Raw genomic sequence first — 19,272 nt, 5'->3', positions numbered from 1 at the left:
TGCACTTAGTTTAAGCCCTCGGGATGAAGTTGCAGCATCCCCATGGGAGAAAACCCCTCCTGGGGGCAGGATTGGTGCTTTGCCTCCCCTGAAAGGTGCTTTGGAGTGAGAGTCCCTCTTGTTCCCCTTCTCCCCCCCCCCAAAATATAAAAATATTGGTGCTGGAAAAATATCCAGTCCCGCATCCCGAAAACTTCCGCGCGCTGATGAATAGGAGCCGGTGGATGGTCGGTATCTTTCAATAAATATAATTTGTATTTAATAGTCCCTTAAAAAAAGGAAAAAAAAATATTATAACAATTAGTTTCACCATAAAGGAAACAAAAATGACCTGAAAAAATCCTTCGTGGGTCTGGAATCGCGGGGCCTCCCGGCTCTGGGAAAACACCCCTCGAAGGTTCCTCCTCATTGCCTGGAGGTCGGGGGTCTCCCCCCACCCCTCCAGTTTGGATTTTTCAAAAAGCTACAGATTCTACCAACGGCAAGAAAACCTGGCAGAGGAATTGGGGTGACGGCATCCCTGCCAAGAAGGGATCCGAGAGGAGTTTCCTCTAGGATGCACCGAAGGGATACCTGCTGCTGGGCATTCCCTGTTTTTTCTTTTTCCCTCCCCCCCCAAAACAATATCCCACAGGATTCCGTCCCCTTCACAAGATCAAAGCGAAGCTCCCCTACGCCTCGGCTGCTCCAGTGGCCGGGATTCCCGGCAGCCCCTCGCTTCCCGCCCGGAGCGCCAGGATGGACCCCCCCCCCCCAGCCAGCAGGTCACCCCCCAACCTCCAGCATCCCCCAGCCCCGCGCCGCGGCAGGATGGGGGCCACCAAAACGGGGAGGAATTCCTCCCCCAGATGCCAGGAGCCGCTGGTGGAGCGGTGCCCTTCGCCTGCCGCCGCCGGTGCTGGGGGGCACAGAGCACCCCAACCCTCTGCTGCCGCCGTGGGAGGATGCTCCCCAAACCGCAGTAACGCCGCCGCTCCCGTTACGGAAAAATGAAACGGTTGGAACGGGTCTGTGAGCCAAGCGCCCCGCTGCAGCCGGGTTTTGTTGGCTTTTTCAAGATTTTAGGTTAATAGCGGGGGGAGCCCGGCGATGGTGCGGGGTAACCGTGGCGAGAACCCCCCTGGTGCCGCATGTCCCAGCTCCGGGTTCAAGCACGCCAGAAAGGCTGCGGGTCGGGGGATGATTCCCTCGCTGTTTGCTCTGAGATGAGGACGAGCCGCCCTGCGCGTCACCTCCGGGCGCTGGTGCCCACCCCGGGGTGCAAAAGCCCTTGGGAGCTTCAACTGGTGACACCATCACCGGGACCGTCACCGACAAGCATCTTCCCCGGCTTGACCCGAGCCCTCAGCATCACACCGGCCCCACCTCTGGAAAACGACCTGGATTTGTGGGGGGTTTAGATATACCTTAAATTATATACGTTGTGGTATGCTAGAACCAAGCCTTAGGTAGCGGTGTAGTAAGGCTTCAGGTGATGCTCCGGGGTTAAGTACACTTCCACCGCCTCCGCCCGGATCGCATCCCTTCTCCCCGGGAAGGGCAGCGGGCAGGACCGGACAGGAAGGGATTGCATAGTTGTATGCCTTCTGAAAAACCAAAAATAAAACAAAATAAAATAAAATAATGAGGGAATGGTGTAAAGCTTTGAATTCTCGGTAATAACTCATGTTTTATTTTCACGTGGTAAAACGCTGAACCTTGCTCTATACAGGATCGAGTCCGGTTTGGGAGCTGTAGTTACGAAAAAAAAAAAAAAATTAGAATAAAAATAATAAATCTGTGCAAACATTGCAGTGCTAAAGTTAAACCCACCCTGCAAGACGTGAAGGGGAGCGTACGGCGCATCTGACGCCGCAGGGGCCGGGATGCGGGGGGAGAAGGGAACGTCATGGACCACATCGCATCAAGTTAGTTACGGGTTCGTGGTTTGTTTTTTTTTTTTTTTTTTTTTTTTAATTAACGTCTCGCTCTTTAGCCCTATTATCCAAAAATATCGTTGAATATTCCTCAGCCTAAGGTCGGTTACGTGGCTCAGCAAAATGGAGCCGAGTTAATTCGATTCAGCAGAACGGAGGTAGTACGGCAGTAGCTTTGCTCAAGTAGAAAAAAAAAAAAAAAAAAAAGAATTATGGCTGGGGGCGCGCGGCTCCGGAGGGATGCGGGCGGCCGGATTGGCCTCCCGGGGCCGCGGGATGCTCCGTGTCCGCGCTACCTGCCCGCGCCGACGGTTATTGCTGGCTGGAGACACTGACCTCGCTTCTCTCCCTTCTTACTAAGTCGGGTCGACCGCCCCGCGACCAGAAGGGTTTTTGCACATACTTCTGCAGGAAAAAAACCAAAAAACCCCTCCAAACCACTCGAGCACTGTGACCGCCCCCCCCCGTCTCCCTCCCATCCCCAAGAAAGTTTCAAAATAATATTTTAAAAACCCCAACCGGGTTAGAGCCCTGAGCCCGCTGCTGCCAACGGCTCAGCAACATCCGACGGAGCCAGGCTCCGATGATTCAACCGAAAAAAAAATAACCAAAATCCCGATAATGTCCCAATTCCAAGTCCAATTCCAATGAAGTTTCGCTCAGTACCAGCAAAAAAGAAAAAAAAAAAAGAAAAAAAAAAGAAATATAAAATAAAACCGGGGTTCAAACCAAAAATAATGTCGCGATTCAAAGGTTTGGGACGTTCAAACTGAACTCGCTCGATTCGGAGCGGTTAGTGACGGCGGAATCCGGCTGGAAGGACCCGGTGGGGGGGGGGCTGCTCCCCCTGCCCCCCCTCTCCGAAAGCTTTGGTCTGGTTTATTGGATCATTTTGAAGGATTCCCCCCCCCCCCCCAACTTTTCCACCCCGTACTCCAACCCAAGCACAGTCTCTGCTAATCCTGCTCGCCCCTTGCCTGAAGAAGCCTCTTAAAAGCATCCTCCTCCCTCCGGCAGCGGCTCTGGGAGCGGGGGGCTGCTTTGCCTCCCCCCGCCCCCCCTTTCCCCGCATCGCCTCCATCACCCCAGCCAAACCCCATTTCTCAGCCCTCCGGCCCGCTCCCCTCCTTCCACAGGCAGGGAAAGGAGGGTGGAGGGGGGATGTTTAACAACAAAAAACAACAAAACCCCAATATTATTGCATTCCCCATCTCTCAGGGGTCCCAAGGTGGGCGCCGGGGGCAGCGCTCAGAACCTGTGCCCCACAGCCTCCCGCTCCTTGCGCTTCAGCTCCTCCTTGTAACAGCAGGAGCAGAAATTCCCAGTTTCTGGATGTCCATAAAAACTGCAGTTCGGCTGCTTGCATTTGGTCTGCTGCACGTTATAAAGCAGCCGGCTTTTATTTTTATCCGCCGACGTCCCTTTCTGCGCGCTGTCCTGCTCCAGGGGGTCCCTGTAGCCGTTGCTGTGCGGGGGGAGGCAGGCTGAGCCCACCGGGAGGCTGGGATGGATGTCCATGTCCGTGGGGGAGAACCTCCCCAGCTGGGGGGGGCTGCTTTGGTGGGGGTTCGCCCGCGCCTGGGGGCAGTGCCGGGGTAAGGTGGCGTAGGGAGGAAGGCTGCCGCAGGACCCCCCGGCTACCTGCCGCCGGCCGTCTGGGTAGCCGGGGGGGTGCGAGCCCTCCCCCCCGCTGACCAGGGAGGGTCTGGGAAAGGTGAAGACGCCCGAATAGCCGGAGGGAAAAGCCGTTATTTTAGCGCCGACGGCCAGATCCGGGGTCTGGAGGGGGTAGGCGGGGGGAGGCGGGGGGTAAGCGGGGCCGAGCATCGCCTCCTCGCCCTTGTGGGCGCTCGCCTCCGGCTCCGGCTTCTTGGCAGGGGCAGCGCTCCCCAGCGCCTTCTTTTCCGCCTCCTTTTGTTTCTGCTCGGCCAGGAAGCGTTCCTCGGCATCCAGGAGGTACCTCTGGATCATCTCCTCCTGGTACTGGTGCCGGTTGCTGGTCTTGAGGTGGCCGGCGAAGATGAACTTGCGCTCCCCCTGCATGGCGGCGCGCAGGATGCTCAGGCTCAGCCGGACGTCGTTGCTGTACTTGTAGGGGTCCGACGGCTTCTCGGGGGGTGCTTTACCCGGGCAGCTCTTCTCCACAGGAGCTGACAAGTCTCCTTGGGAAGATTCCTCTTTGCTGCCTTTCCTGGACTTCAAGGATCCTTTCTTCTTCTTCTCCAGGGTGTCTCCCTGCCCGTTGCTCACGCCTCCCTTCATCGTCTTGGGGTGCATCAAGCCGCCCATGTTCTTTTTTAGCTTGCTTCCCAAAGTCTTGCCAAAGCTGCCCAGCTTGTTGGCAACCGAGTCTGCCCGTTTTTTATCTTTTTCCTTCTCTTTTTCTCGGTCTTTCTTTGGTTTCTCTTTGTCCTTGCAAGCCCTGCCGCCGCCGTTGCTTGCCGAGCTGCTGCAGACCGACTCCTTGTCCGACTCGCCCGACTCCACAGCTGAACGAGCATCGTCGCCCGCGGAGGCTGTAGGGGATTCCGGCTGGGCCAGAGGCGCCTAGAGAGAAAGAAAAAATAAACACAAAGTCCAGGAAATTCCTTGGATCAGAGTTTTCAGGCTGAAACAGAGGCGGCGGCGCTTGCTCAGGGAACGGAGGGGACAGTGTTTGAACGACCCTCAGTGTCACATGCAGGTCTGCAACGGTCTGACCTCGCTGGAGGTTTCATGGGAAAAGCTGGAAAACGAGGAGGGGGCACCAAAAAATCCCCACTCTGGTCACCCAAAAGTGCAGCGGGCACCCGTCTCCCTGGGGTCACGGCATCCTTCAACCCCCTGGGGTCACGGCATCCTTCAACCCCCTGGGGTCACAGCACCCCCCATCCCCCTGGGGTCACGGCATCCCCCTGTCCCCCCTGGGGTCACGGCATCCTCCTGGGGTCACGGCATCCCCCATCCCCCTGGGGTCACAGCATCCTCCGTCCCCCTGGGGTCACGGCATCCTTCAACCCCCTGGGGTCACGGCATCCCCCATCCCCCTGGGGTCACAGCATCCTCCGTCCCCCTGGGGTCACGGCATCCCCCTGGGGTCACAGCATCCCCCATCCCCCTGCGGTCACGGCATCCTCTGTCCCCCTGCGGTCACGGCATCCCCCGTCCCCCTGGGGTCACGGCATCCCCTGCCCCCCTGGGGTCACTGCATCCCCCGTCCCCCTGGGGTCACTGCATCCCCCATCTCCCGCATCCCCAGTCGGGCTGGGCTGGGGACAGATGCCGGGATTTTTCAGCAAAGCAGCTGCGAGCATCAGAGAATCTCAGACAGACCAAACCAACTCCCCTCAGAAGAGGGACCCCCCCCCCACCCCCCTGTGCTGTCCAGCAGCCCCCACCATCCCCCAAAGCACCACCCATGGAGATTTGGGAAGCCGATGGGAATTTTCCTGCTGAGGAAAGGTCCTGGGAAAACTGTACATCTCAAGGCAGCTCCCGGTGGCTGTAAACCCGGGGTCCAGGTTTGCGGGGGAGGCAGCAGCATCACCTGGCTGCCAGCCCCCACGGGGGGCACGGGGGCTGCGCTTCGCGTGGGCAAGGGGAGTGAAAATGGGGATAAAAAACTCCAGGAAAAAAGGGGCACCCACAAAACCCGAGTGGGTTATCTGCCCAGAGCAGCGTGAGCCGCGATTCCTGTGGCACAGCCGGTCCCACGGGAAGGGCAGGACAGCGGGGGGACGCCGGCTGCCCTCCAGAAAGGGGGTTTAAATAATTCAAGAGTTAATAAGATACCCCCCGTCTCTTTACCTGCGTGTCACAAGGCAACGTGATCCATTTCACATTCATGTAGCTGTGCAGCAAGTGCAGCTTCGCTTCCAGCGATAACGTCACACTAGAATTTAAAACCAGGATAACAACAACAACAAAAAAAGTGAGTTCAAGTTTCATTTTAATAACAGGTTCTCCGCTCTGTATTTACAGCTATTTGCCCGTTGTCTTTCTGTTAAAAATGATGTTTGAACACAGCAGGTTGTAACAGTGAGACCCAAGGGGACGTTTTTGCAATCTCCAAAGCTTTCGGTTAAAAGCTCAATGGATAAATAAGATTCCTGAAGGTCGAAAATCAAGCTTGCTACAGATTAAACCCAACTCAAAGAATGACCTTACCGATAACACGAGATAAATAACAAAAAAGCAGATGTCACAGATCTAAATCGAGCCAGTTTCAAAATGATTCTCCTCCCCACAAAAACAACTTCAGAGAAAAGTAAAGAAAGATGTTTTCTCAAAAATTTCCATGGGTAAAAATCATTTGTTCCACTAAAAACAAAGGGACAGAGTCTTTTTGACCAGCTCCAAACCCCTCAAAAATGAGACACCGCAGGGGTAAAAGCCGTGCTGAATTTTAATGCTTTGGTCTCGGAACTTTCTAGATTTCAGAGCCCAAAGTCAGATGCACAAGTCACTGCGTTTGGCTGGGTGATGGGAAACTCGCGGCTCCCGCGCCGTGGCACGGCTTGCCCGTAATCCCCGGCAGAGTTAGGAAGCGTGGTGGAGCGCCAGCTGCCCTCCCAGTCCTCCCAGTTGCAGGGAGGTCCGTCAGCTTTGAGTGGGGCCAGAGGGATGGAAAACCCCACCCGTCCGTGGTGTAAACGCGACAGCCGCGCCGGTCCGTGGACAACCGACCTGGCCAGCTTGACGTTGTCGCTGTCGTCCTTCCCCCACTGCCAGTCCTTCCCCGGATCCACGGCGAAGTGCACGGGGAGCAGCTTGTGCTCCGAGTCCGTCAGGGGGATCACGGCTGCAGGAGGGACAGAAAGCCCACCCGTGACGGGGCAGACAGCCCACCCGTGACGGGGCACAAAGCCCACCCGTGACAGGGCACAAAGCCCACCCGTGACGGGGCACAAAGCCCACCCGTGACGGGGCACAAAGCCCACCCGTGACAGGGCACAAAGCCCACCCGTGACGGGGCAGACAGCCCACCCGTGACGGGGCACAAAGCCCACCCGTGACAGGGCACAAAGCCCACCCGTGACGGGGCAGACAGCCCACCTGTGACGGGGCACAAAGCCCACCCGTGACAGGGCACAAAGCCCACCCGTGACGGGGCAGACAGCCCCACCTGTGACGGGGCACAAAGCCCACCCGTGATGGGGCACAAAGCCCACCCGTGACGGGGCAGACAGCCCACCCGTGACGGGGCACAAAGCCCACCCGTGATGGGGCACAAAGCCCACCCGTGACGGGGCAGACAGCCCACCCGTGACGGGGCACAAAGCCCACCCGTGACAGGGCACAAAGCCCACCCGTGACGGGGCACAAAGCCCACCCGTGACGGGGCAGACAGCCCACCCGTGACGGGGCAGACAGCCCACCCGTGATGCCTGGAAGGACAAACCTGCCCACCAAGCACGTCACACGCGGCGGCTGCCAAGGGTTGGGGTCATGGAATCAGCACAGCGTCGCCGGGTGGTTTGGGTGGGGAAGGACCCTGAAGACCCCCCAGTGCCACCCCTGCCCTGGGCTGGGACACCTCCCGCTACAGCGGGTGCTCAGAGCCCCGTCCCACTTGAACTGGAGTGTCCCCAGGGACGGGGCACCCACCGGGACGGGGCACCCACCGCCTCTCCGGGCAGCCCCTGCCGGGGTCCCACCACCCTCGGCGCAACAAATTCCTTCTTCACCCCCAGCCTGAATCTCCCCTTTTCAGTTCAAACCGTCCCCCTCGTCCCCCGCGCCGGGATAAGGTCCCCCTGGAGCCCCCTCCCCTCCGGGCTGAGCCCCCCACCCCAGCCTGGCCGCGCAGCAGAGGGGCTCCAGCCCTCGCCTGGGTCCCTGCCCATCCCCAGGACCCCCCAGCTGCATCGCGCTGACACGACACCGACCTCCCTTATCACCCACCTTGATCTTTCGTGGTTTCCTTCTGCTCCATGGACACCAGGGCAGAGAAATGGGCTTGGTCGTACGCCAGGACCAGCGGAGAACGGTGGCATTTGTTGGCTGGTACCTCCAGGGGAAGGTAGATCCCTCCAAAGGGAATAGGGGCAAAGGCTGGAAGGGAAGCGGGGCGGTTAGTTTTCATAACAGCTTAAAAAATGACAAATTGTTGATACTGAAACTGCTCCAGAACGAGCCATTTGCTTCATTCAAGGTTTTCCCCTGCAATTACCTGCCGGCTCAAGGGAGGCTAAAAAAAGAAACCACAACCCAAAAGAGACATCTATTTTCCACCAGGAAGAAGGCAGCTGCAAAATGAAACTATTTTCTATAGTTTCTACAAAAATAAAAACTGTTTTCTATCAAAAAAACCAAACCACCCTTCTTCGCTCTTCCGCAAGGCAACTTCAAATTTCGCGCACGCAGAACGACGGTAACGGAATCAAATATTTTGATGGGAAATTAGGTCGGTTCATGGAACAGATGACAGGCAGGGATGGAATTTCCCCTCTCTACACGCACGTGTGGGGGCAAAAAAGGTCGGGAAAAGCCCCGAGTGTTGGGCAGATGCTTTTCGGAAGAGCACGAGGTCAGGCTGGGGTGCTGAGCCCTCCATGGGGGTCACCCGCAGCCCCCCCCCGCCCCACGCTCTGCCCCTCATTCAAAATCCGGCTCCACCGAGCAAAAAGACCCCGTGAAATGTGGGGTGGGAGCCTGCACCACCCCCCGGGACCGGGAAACCGCGCGGGCGGCTCTTGCCTTCTCCCCCCGAGTCCCGCAGCATCGTGTCCGCCACCACCACGATGGGTCGCTTCAGCACGTGGGCGAGGACAAAGACGTGGAACTCCTCCAGGCTCTCGTACACCGGCTCCTCCGAGCTTTCAACGCTGTTGGGAAACAAGAAATTAATTTTTTCAACACTGTTGGGAAACAAGAAATTAATTTTTTCAACACTGTTGGGAAACAAGAAATTAATTTTTTCAACCCTTGGGAACATTGAACCGTTGCTTTTAAAAAAAGCACAAAATGAGGTTTTTGTAGGCAGCCGCGCAGAGGCGGATTATAGGAACAGCGTTACGTTTGATTACCAATCAAACTACGTCTAATTTGGAGATTTTAGATAGAAATCTGAAAAAATGTCCTATGCCACAGCACGGACCTGTACCCAGGGAATACTGCGCGGCACTCCTGGAGGCTCCTACCTAAAGAGCCCCGGATGTGTAAATCCAAGTATTTTCCAATATTTTCGCACGTGGTATTTGTCCGGGGCGGCTGCGGCGATCAAACCCCTGAAATACGGCGCGAGCAGGGCCGACACCCTCAGCTTTCCTCCCTCCCACGTCGGAGCTACCAGGGTGCCGCGCCGGGCGCCAGGATTAGGTTTCTATCCCCTCTATCGCTGCCGCTTCCCGCGATGCTCCACGGGCATCTCGCTCTCAGCATCCCTCACCCTTCCCCTGCAACCCCCCCTGGACAGGAGCAAAGCAGCAGCCCCCAGCCCCCTCACTGGGAATGCTCCCAGCAATGTCTTGGCTCTGTTTTGTATCCCCACGTGTTACTTTTCAGCGCGGTCCCCTCCACGTACCCCCCGCAGCCGCCGCCGTTGGTGCCGTAGTGCACGCGAGGCTCGCTGGATGCCAGCTTGATCAGCTCGTTCCACTCCTTCTGCCACTCCTCTTCCGTGTAGACGAGACCAGACTGGGAAAAAAAAAATGGAAAAAAAAAGCCCAAAACAACCCTAAATCATCCAAGTAAATATTTTCCAATCTCCGCCGCGCGGTTTTATACAGGCAGCCACAATTTTTCTCTAAGGATTTATGCAAAAATCATCAATTTGTTATGCAAAAAAGCGCACGTTTCCAAATCCGCGTTCCCCAGCCAGCCGGGAAGATAATTTGCCTAAATGGAAATTTGCCTTTCTGCGGGGTGGAAGGCAACACTGCAACCCACGGAATGCGAGGAAACCTTTCCCCTTCCACTAAATCCTTCCCGTATTAATGAGGACACGACCTATTGGCAACAAGCAGCGGGATGGATAATTGGATTAGCTAAAATACAGAATTTATTTCCCTTCAAAAAGCGACAGACGACACCAGAGCGTCCATAAATACTCAATTTGAGGGTTGATTCGGTATCTCAAACCACGGCGAAGCCACGGTTTACTCGTGAGCCCTCACGTTACGGTTGCAAAACGTCCCTTCCTCCTCCTTTCCCGGTGGAATTTCCCCCAAATAAATTGAATGAAATGAATCCATTCAAAAGGATCTTTTTCCCCCCAACGGCAGCTCCAGCATCTGGATGCAACACCCCGAGTCCTCAAGGCTGCCCAGACGGCCGCTCCAGCCGCACAGCAGAAGCGCCCGACGCTCGGCTCTCCGCTTTGTTCTAGGTATTAATTCGATTGCTCCGCTCCCGCTGACGCCGCCAGCTGAATCCTGTCATCACTGCTCTAAAGCTCACGCAGCGAAGCGGCGAGAACACTGCGCAGCCCGCACCTACCGCCCGCGCTGAGGACCACAACCACGACCCCACCACATCCCACCCCTCCGGGATTTTCCAGTCCTTTAAAAATCTGCGGGTCACGGTGCTCCTAATTCTGGAGCCGGCAGTTGAAAGAGCTGCATAAAAGCTGCTTTTAACGGCACTAAAATCGCTGAGTATTTATTAACGACTCTGCTTCAACCCGGGAAATGCCGATATTTTTTTTTGTGCCCTTCCAAAAATAAAAAGGAAGCTGGAGAGTAAACACCATCCTTCAGCATCAGGTGGAAACAAACGTTCACCCCATTTCCAAAAGCACCTCGATGTGACAAGTTCCTGAATTTCCTCCTTTTTTATTTGTTTTGTTTTTGTTTTTGTTTTTTTGGTGGAGGATTTTGCTCCGCTGCGATGCACCTTTCCTGCTGGAGCGACCGATGCTGCAGCATCGCTCAACAGCCAGCACGGCCATCGCATCCCGTCGATATTTTCCATCGATCCCGGACATCACGTGGTTCTAATAATTTTCCTACATTGTCAAAAAGGGAATTTTGCCACAGCTGAGATTGGAGCACATGTCTCACTGTGGCGCGGCCAAGCATCGCAAGCCAAGGGGGGTGCCCGAAATTCTAATTTATCGTGACAGGAAGCACCTCCCAGCCCCACGGGATATTTTATCACGACCGCCCCGCTCTGTGTCTGGTCCAGCTCCTACCTCCTTGTTCTGCTGTGTCTGCTGCCAGCGCCACCGCCGCTTCAGGGCTTCCCTCTCCACGCCTTTATCCATCAGGGTGTAAAGGGATTTGCGAAGCATGAGATCTCGGTCGTGGAAACCCCACATACCTGCGCGGGGGAGAGAGGGACAGCGGTGGAGGATGAGCCGCAGCCGGCGTCGGCATCGCCCCATCCATCCGCCGAGGTCCGGCGACCCGCCACGTACCGGGGGAAGCGGGAAAACGGGGAAACTGAGGCAGAGAAATACAAATTTCTCCATCTCCTGGTTCAAAGCCTGCATTTTCCAGCGCGCTCAGGCAGCCAAGCAGAGATGCCGCCCCCCACTCTGCTTTCGACTCTACGGCATCTCACGGATGCAATAAAATATTTGTTCCCGACATCCCGGGCTCCCTTACACCACCGTCTGAGGGGAAAGCAAGGCTGGGCAAAACGAGACCGTGGTCTGGAATAACAAACACGAAGGAAACACCCGACCCCACTGATTTAGAAGCCTGGAAACCTCCAAAAATTTAGTACAGTCACACTTGACAGGATGAAGTAGCCGGAGAGAAACCCGGGCTCTGGGGGCTCCAATGTGCGAGAGGAGGGAAGGGGCGGCTCCGTTATTTCACGTTCCCGTCAGAAATACAGGGAAACTTGCCAAACGGATGGGGAGAGGGATTTTAGAAGGACACAAGCTACTGGCAGCCTGTTCCCTTCCACCCGTTCCTCTCCCACAGAGCCTGACCGCTCGCACCTACTGCTGCCGTGGCCAGGATGAGCGGCAGCATCCCGGTTTCCCACGGGAATGGATGCATCCTGCTCCCCCCAGGGTGGTCCTGGGCTCTCCTCTCCGCAGAGCCACCTCCACCCCGCAGCGCCCTCGTTTCGCCCTGACCCCAGCCCGGCTCTTACCCAGGGAGGCGGCGTGGAGCAGGCAGTTCCCGTCGCCGGTGGTGGCCAGTGGAAGCAGCCGCTGGCAACTGGGATCCACGTTCGCCCACCAGTTCAGCCGACCTGCGGGAAATGTTGGAGAGCGTGAGAACGGGGCCCGGGACACCACGTGGGCCCGGGGCGTTCGCCCCCTCCGAAAACGCCGCTGAGGATGGAAATCCGCTTCCCACCTCCCGGGGAGCGCCCGGCGAGAGGAGCCGCTCGGTACCCGCCGCCTGGCTGGAGGGAGGATGGAGCCACGACGGCGATAAAGCACCGAAAAGGGGAGAGCGGAGCTGCAAAACCTTGTGGGGAGGTGAGGAAACCGCTGGGCTGAACTCAAGGTCACGTAAATTAGAATTAATTAGAAACAGGAGCCAGTCCAGCCAGGACTTGAACCCAAGCCCCGCGTCCTGCTCCCTACTTATTTCAAAATAAATTGTTATTATTTCAAAAAAAACCCCAAACCCCATCACCAGGCAGAAAACACTTTTCAAGTGCTCAGCACCAACAGTGCCCGAGTTCATAACGGCTTTTTGTTTCTTCTTGTAACCGAATCGCTCCTATTTAAACCACCCCACCACGGCCCCTTCTCCCGAGGTACAACTCTCGGGGATTTTGGCCGATCCTGGCAGCTTTAGCAACGCAAACACAAACCGACGGTGCTTTACGCCCTGTAAAACCGGCAGCTTTTTGGTAATATAAGGCCCTCGCCGTCATTCGAGCGAAGAGCATCTAAAAATAGAAGCTGGGAAAAAAATTAACACGCAGGCTGCGGTCCAGCACAGCATGACCGGAGGTTAAACATTTATCAAGGAGACAAAGTCGGGCTGAATTTGGACTTTGAACTCACAGCCCAGCCCGTGCCCTCAAAAAACCCAGTGTTGATGAGTTTTGGCTCATGATTTTCTTTTTTTCCAGTAGCTTTTCTGCTGCAGATCCTGTGCAACAGGCAGCTGCGTTGGCTGGTCGGTGCCGTCCAGGCTTCCGACGCGTTGCATTTCAGTTGCTCTTGCAGAAACCCGGCCCTTTTCCCCAGCGTTTCCAACAAATCCCAGCATGGTCCCTGCTCAACCACAGGATTTCTTGAAATTGTTTGCACAACCTCAGCGACAGCAGCTGTGGAAGAGCTAAATACGGAAACCTGAGGTTTAAACACCGATAAACACAGGAAAAAAATAAAAAAAAGCAGAGCTGACTGCAACGCCAGGCACCGGGGTAATGTCTTTTCTCGGCATCGGGAAAGGAACCCGTTGGAGTTGAAAAGCGTTGAGGACGCAGCCCCGGGACAATAGCTCCGCTCGGAAAAGCCGGCTATTTTCCCTCGACACAGCTCCTGGCACGGCGAAGCCGCGAGCCTGCGCCACGTGGCGCGGGGCCAGAGGAGCAAACGGGGCAGCAAACCAGCGTCCCACCAACGGCGGCGCCGCGCCGCCGCCGCTTCACCCCTTTCACGTCGCTCCCGGAGAATTCCCTGCCCTTTTCCACGTGGGGGGTGGGTCGGGGGTGTCTGCATCCCTGGTTGTGCCACCTTCTGCTGAGCTGAGCCGGGTCCGAGCCGCAGGGGACGCACCTGGGGAGGCATTTCAGTCAGCGGCGCGCGGTCCATGCTGCACCGTGTGCGCCGCCCCCCCGCGATTTGTACAGCTTTCCAGTTACGCAAGAGAAATCCTCTCGAAAGAAACCGCACTCCCCAAAGCCGCCTCCAAATGTTTGGCTCCTCTCAAGGCGGTGGAAAGGCCAAGAGGCCCCATGGAAGTATTTAAAACAACACATTTCTCTGCATGAGGTTGTCAGGGGTCAGCCCTGAATGCACTACGAGAAGGATAACGGGACGGAAGAGCGCGAGGGACCCTCCTGCCATCGTCTCTCCTGTGCGTCTGAAGGAGCCCGCCGCCAGCAAGAGGCTTCCCTGCACCCAGCACCACGCCCTTACGGGGTCCCGTTCTGTTCCACGGCTGGTTTTGCTACCAAACATCCATTCGAGCTCAGGAACCTGCACGCAAAACGTGCACGTTTGGGAAAACACCGTCGTTTCTTCTACCAGAAACCACCTAAATAGGTCACGGCGCTGGGAAGGCACAAAGCCAGCGCTCCTGCCGGCCTGGAGGTGAGGACTGACTCATGGGAAGCCCCCGTGGCTCTCCTAAGGCTAGCAGGGAACCCAGCGCCGCAACGCTGCCGTCATCCTCCTCGCGTGACGAAGGCAGCGTTCCCAGGGATGACCTGGCCTCCCGCTCCCCAGGATGATGTGACAGATCCACCACCGCCACCCCTGTGCCGTGCCTGTGGACCGAGGGGGTCCTTCCCCTCCAGAATCACCGCCGGGGGAGGGGGAGCATGCCTGCCACCTGCAAGCGGGCTACAAAAAGAGACCCCCAAAAAAGGAGCGCGGCTAGAAAAAGCGGCACCTGTGCTGGAGCAGGCTCATTGCATCTGTCTAAAACGAAATAATTCATCTGTAGCCTCCTTACTTCATCCAGAGCCCATCTCTTTGTCGGAAACACGTGCAGAAAATATTTCTGTTTTGGGATCTGGCAGCAACAAGAGCTTCTTTAGTGTCTTTACACACGGGCAGCTGCTTGGCCCCGTGTTTTGGGAAGGACGGGAATCGCAGGCTTCCAAGCAGCCCCGCCGTGGCTGCGACCACCGGCAGCGCGCGTCTCGCCGCCGAGGACGCCAGCGGAGAGGCCGCCGGCAGCGCAGCGGCAGCCCTGCGCACGGGCAGCGGTCCTTTGGAGAAGCCTTCGCCCGCCTCTGGCAGCGAGCGGAGCCAGACGTGAGCTCGTCCCTCCCGCGGAGGGAACCGGCGCGGCCGATGACTTAGGGCTGAAAATATGTGCAGGTTGGGAAGGCAGAGCGGGGTACGTGTACACACGCGCCTCTGCTCACGCACGGGCTCAACCCAGGTCAAAAAGCTTCTCCAGACCGGGCTGATGCATTCCCGAGGCACCCAGTGCTTTGATCGCCCGCTCCGAGACGCGGGACATTTACACCCCAAGAACGAGGAACCCGCGGTGCCGTCCCCGCAGCGAAGCCGGCACGCCGCTCCCCTGACTCAGCAGATTTGAGCCGTCCACCTAGAGACCGTCATTAAATATGAGTCTGACGCAGGAGGTTTCTGCCCAGGACGCTGGGGGGGTGCTGGAGCCGTGCCTGGCACCGCGTCCCTGACCCCGAGGAGCAGCCTGACCTCCAGCCAAGGTGAAGCCATCGAACCCAGGGGTTTCCTTCGGCTCTTCCTGATTTTTTTATTTTTCCAATAGCCTCGGGCAAGGCACCGCTGCCTGCTCCTCCACGCGCTAAACCACTCCGCACCTTCAAAACAGAGGGCAAGGCTCGGGCCCTTTAGGTTGGTGACAAACAACGCTACCGTGGCGTAAAAGGCCAAATTTCCAGCTCAGTGAAGACCTTTTGCTACAACTCTGAGCATGTTAAAAGACGTCATGACCATCTACAGCCACTTTAAAGCGTGCTTACTCCACCGCAGGGGCGTAAAGGGATCTCTGGATAGAGGGAGAAGACTACCTGTACATTTATTAGTCTATAAAATATTTGCTTAATCCCCTAAGGACAGCACGTAGTAAATTATTAATCCCCTAAGGACAGCACGTAGTAAATTAATAACGGGAGTCACCGTAGAGCACGGCACCATGCTCAAAGCCCTACCTGGATTAAGCTCGAAAGCGCTTTATACAGGCGGTCCGGCCCCTTCCTAAAGATAAACACCCACCTACAACCCACATACATAATGCAGATAAACACGCCAGTCTTCAAAAGGCATTTTCTTAAAAAAAAAAAAAAAAATCAATTACTTCATGTCGTCTCAGCACGCCAGGAAGCAGCCCCGGCACACGGATGGCAAAGCACAGCCAGCCCCAGCTCCCTCACCCCCAGTTTGTACCGAAACACGGGACCTGCCCAGCCCCCCCCCCCCCCCGGGCATAGATCGGGGTGTTTTATTTGCACGAGACACGGCAGCTTCACCCTCGGCAAACAGCAACGCTGCTGTAACCAGATCGCTTGGCTCGAGTGGCCATTTCCAAACCACGAGAATATTTATGACAGGAACGCTTGAGCAGGAGCGGGCTAAAATTTGACGCTAAGAGCATGTGTCATCCCTGAAGGAGGAGTTTTCTAGGGATGTGCCCTGGCGACAGAAACAAAGGAGGGGTGTCAAGATGCCGGAGATTTTACCGGGTGTCCTCCTGCTCCCCATCCAATGTACTCCTGGTAAGGTGCGTGTTGGGTTTTCTCCGCCAGCGCGGAGTTCCCATTCATCCACCGGCAAAATCGTGATGTCAGCTCACCCAGCAACTACTCAGGGGGGGAAAAAGCAGGTTAGAACGCAGCCCCTCTGCGCTCCTGAGGCCGCTCCTCTCCAGGCAGACGAGTCCCGTGCCGAAGCAGCGTACAAAACGCATCATCAACCTGCGGTGTTGGTAATCGCTCCTAGTATTTGTCAGCGGTGATGAGCTACTCCTCGTGTCACGCAGGAATTTCTCGCACCCTCCTTCTCTCCAGAAGGCTCACAAGTTCCAGGAGGGCAATATAATGCAATTTTTATTTTTTTTTTTAGAGCTGCATTCAGCTGCACGAGCAATAAACCATCCACGATTTACGTACGGTCAGCGTCCGCAGGCGCAGCGCAGCGGACTTACTCTTGCACCATGGCGTATAAAAATGGGATGTGCTAATACCACAAAAAAAAGGGATGCGATAATAGCGTATGAAAAGGGATGCGATAATACCATATAAAAAGGGATGCGATAATACCTATCTGATAACATAGCCCCGCCGCGCACTCGCTTCTCCGTGGCCTTGGGCTCGCTCCTGTCGGAAACCGCTCCCGCCGCGCCGTATTAGCATTAAAATAAACAAATAAATAAATATATGGCTCACCAGCCTGCTCCAGTGCCACCAGCATGGACTGCTCGATGAGGTCTCGCTCGATGAAGCTGCGGAAATCCTCGGTGTAGACGGTGAGGTCGGGCAGCTGGAAGGTGCAAATGGGCATCTCCAGCAGATGTTCGCTGCTGCCGTTGCTGGAGACGTGGGAGCGGGCCAGGGAGACGATGGTTGAGCTGGCGTGGGAGATGCCTCGAGACAGGCGCTTTTCTGGGAGGAAAAGATAAAAAAAAAACCAAACACCTGAACAGCGCAGGAGCAGCAAACCTCACCGGAGCCATTCCCAAACCGCTGCCTTCCGCTAGTGTTTTTCTGGTTGCCGGTGGCTGGGTTGCCCCAGCATATAAATATTTCAGGCACCAGAAGGAAGATTTAATTGATCCGTATCATTTTGGTGACACTGACCTTGCACAATATCATCCTGCCGCTGGAGCGGCGGGCGCCCGGGACGAGCCGCTTCTTTTTCGGGGGGTCTGTAGCCGCGTCCCTCGTTGAAGGAATGGGGGAGGTTGCCGGCGTGCACCTGCCTCAGCTGCTCGAAGTCACTCAGGGCTGCGCTCAGATCCCAGTTCTTGCCTGGACGGGAAGGTAGCGACAGTGGTCACTGACAGCGGAAAGAAATAGAGAGGGTTCCTCCGTGCTAGAAACTCATCACAGGGGGGTTACCACGGAGCGGGAAGGCTGCCCGGCAGGAACACGGGGGGACGCAGGGAGCAGCACCGCTCCTTCAGCCGGGCACTCTATTTCTGTCCAGGATTTGCATTTCTGGAAGAGTCCAGGAACCCCAAGTGCCCAGAGAGCGTTGGCTCTGCTGCAGGGGCAGCTCACACGTCACATCTGCAAAGGCAGGGGCAGAGCCCAGAGCGAGCGGCTGCCCTTGGACATCACAAGACCCAAAGACCTCACCGCCAAAAAAACCCCAAACCCCAGCAAAAACCGCCTCACTGGGTGGTTTGGGTGGGAGGGGGCCGTAAAGACCCCCCAGTGCCACCCCTGCCCTGGGCTGGGACACCTCCCGCTACAGCGGGTGCTCAGAGCCCCGTCCCGCTTGAACTGGAGTGTCCCCAGGGACGGGGCACCCACCGGGACGGGGCACCCACCGGGACAGGGCACCCACCGGGACGGGGCACCCACTGCCAGGGACCCACCACACCAAACCTCGCCCTTCTCTCCGGTGTGAGATGGCACTGTGCCAGAACAAGGTTCCCGGCTGTAAAACGAAGGGCAGGGTCCCCGTGCCGGGATGGGGACACACCGCCCTGAGCAAGGGGAAATGGAATGAGGCTGTGTCACATCCACCAGCATCGAGCTAAACCCCCGGCCCTTTTTTTTTTTTTTTTTTTTTTTATAACCCTCCAACCACCAGGACGCTGATCCCCCTGCCGGCACCACGTGCAGCCCCCGGCGCCCCTTTACCCCATCAGCACAGCGGGATGCTGCAGTGAAAACACGCGCCGCAACGCCCGATTTCAAAAGCTGCTGGTTTGTAAAACCCCTTTTTTTTTTACATCTCCCCGCACAGTTTCAGAGGCGGCCACCCAATCCTTTTTCAGCTGACACCTAAAATCTAGAAGCCAGCAAGGTGCCAGCCGGGCAGGTGGCATCTAGGAGAGTTTTCATCTGGCTCGGGTCACTGCTGGCCAGATAAATTATTCAGCAAAACAGCTTGAACTTCGTGGAGTTAAGCGAATCCTTAATGCAGTTCCATCCCCTCTTAATATTACGCAGCAAGTGGCAAAACCATAACATATATTAATAAACTGAAAGCTTTCTGCACAATAAATTGACCTTTTCGAAGCCGCTGTCTCGCAAAGACAAGTGTACGTTGCAAAAAAAAAAAAAACCCCAAACAAACAACTCTACCATATGGCTTACATCTAGGATAATTGTGATTTTTTTTTTTTTTTCAATGAACGTTGTTAATCTAGACTCTTAAATTAGCAAACGCTGTAGAAAGCAAGCCAACTTTACATACAGCAACGCCACGACAGGGAAGATATATAAACCACCAATGGGTTTACGTGATAGCTCACGGACAATAAAAGAAGTCATTACGTTTAATTCCCTAAAGGAAATACGCTTCTCAAGTATTTAAATTCTTTTGAGAGATGTAATTTGCAGCATTTAACAACTGACTCCAAACGGAAAGTTATTTTAAGCTGTACCTTCTGAGTCAAAGGGATTTATTCCCCCTCCCCCCCTTTTTTTTTTTAAATAAAGTAATGAATCAGTATCAAGGAATGAGAATGACCCATCAGATTAAAATTAAATTTGCTGCTGCATCACTATTTGCTTGACCGCATTGGCGATGGGAGGATGCTCCAGCGGCACCGACCCATCACAGCTGCATTTCCCAAGGACCTTCCCCAGCAGCTGATTCAAAAATTGAAAAAAATAAAAATAA

At 55.9% G+C, this 19,272-nt stretch overlaps 1 protein-coding gene across 3 annotated transcripts in view; it reads right to left on the bottom strand.

The window, feature by feature from the left end:
- Positions 1-1,652: 1,652 nt before the first annotated feature.
- OTUD7B (OTU deubiquitinase 7B) overlaps positions 1,653-19,272 on the bottom strand; it is a 33,549-nt gene continuing 15,929 nt past the window's right edge. For all 3 annotated transcript variants that reach the window (XM_040618509.1, XM_040618510.1, XM_040618511.1), the window contains 10 exons: positions 17,274-17,444; positions 16,863-17,078; positions 11,943-12,044; positions 11,029-11,156; positions 9,421-9,533; positions 8,595-8,722; positions 7,800-7,949; positions 6,582-6,696; positions 5,703-5,787; positions 1,653-4,463 (listed from right to left, as the gene is read on the bottom strand). In XM_040618509.1, the coding sequence (XP_040474443.1) occupies positions 3,165-4,463; positions 5,703-5,787; positions 6,582-6,696; positions 7,800-7,949; positions 8,595-8,722; positions 9,421-9,533; positions 11,029-11,156; positions 11,943-12,044; positions 16,863-17,078; positions 17,274-17,444 (2,507 nt within the window). In that variant the 3' untranslated portion in view covers positions 1,653-3,164. The remainder of the gene's footprint in view (positions 4,464-5,702; positions 5,788-6,581; positions 6,697-7,799; positions 7,950-8,594; positions 8,723-9,420; positions 9,534-11,028; positions 11,157-11,942; positions 12,045-16,862; positions 17,079-17,273; positions 17,445-19,272) is intronic.

This window comes from Falco naumanni, chromosome 20 (assembly GCF_017639655.2).
Source record: "Falco naumanni isolate bFalNau1 chromosome 20, bFalNau1.pat, whole genome shotgun sequence".
NCBI lineage: Eukaryota > Metazoa > Chordata > Aves > Falconiformes > Falconidae > Falco > Falco naumanni.
Note: the sequence above shows the minus strand (reverse complement) of the source record. Positions and strands in the feature narration are given on the sequence as shown.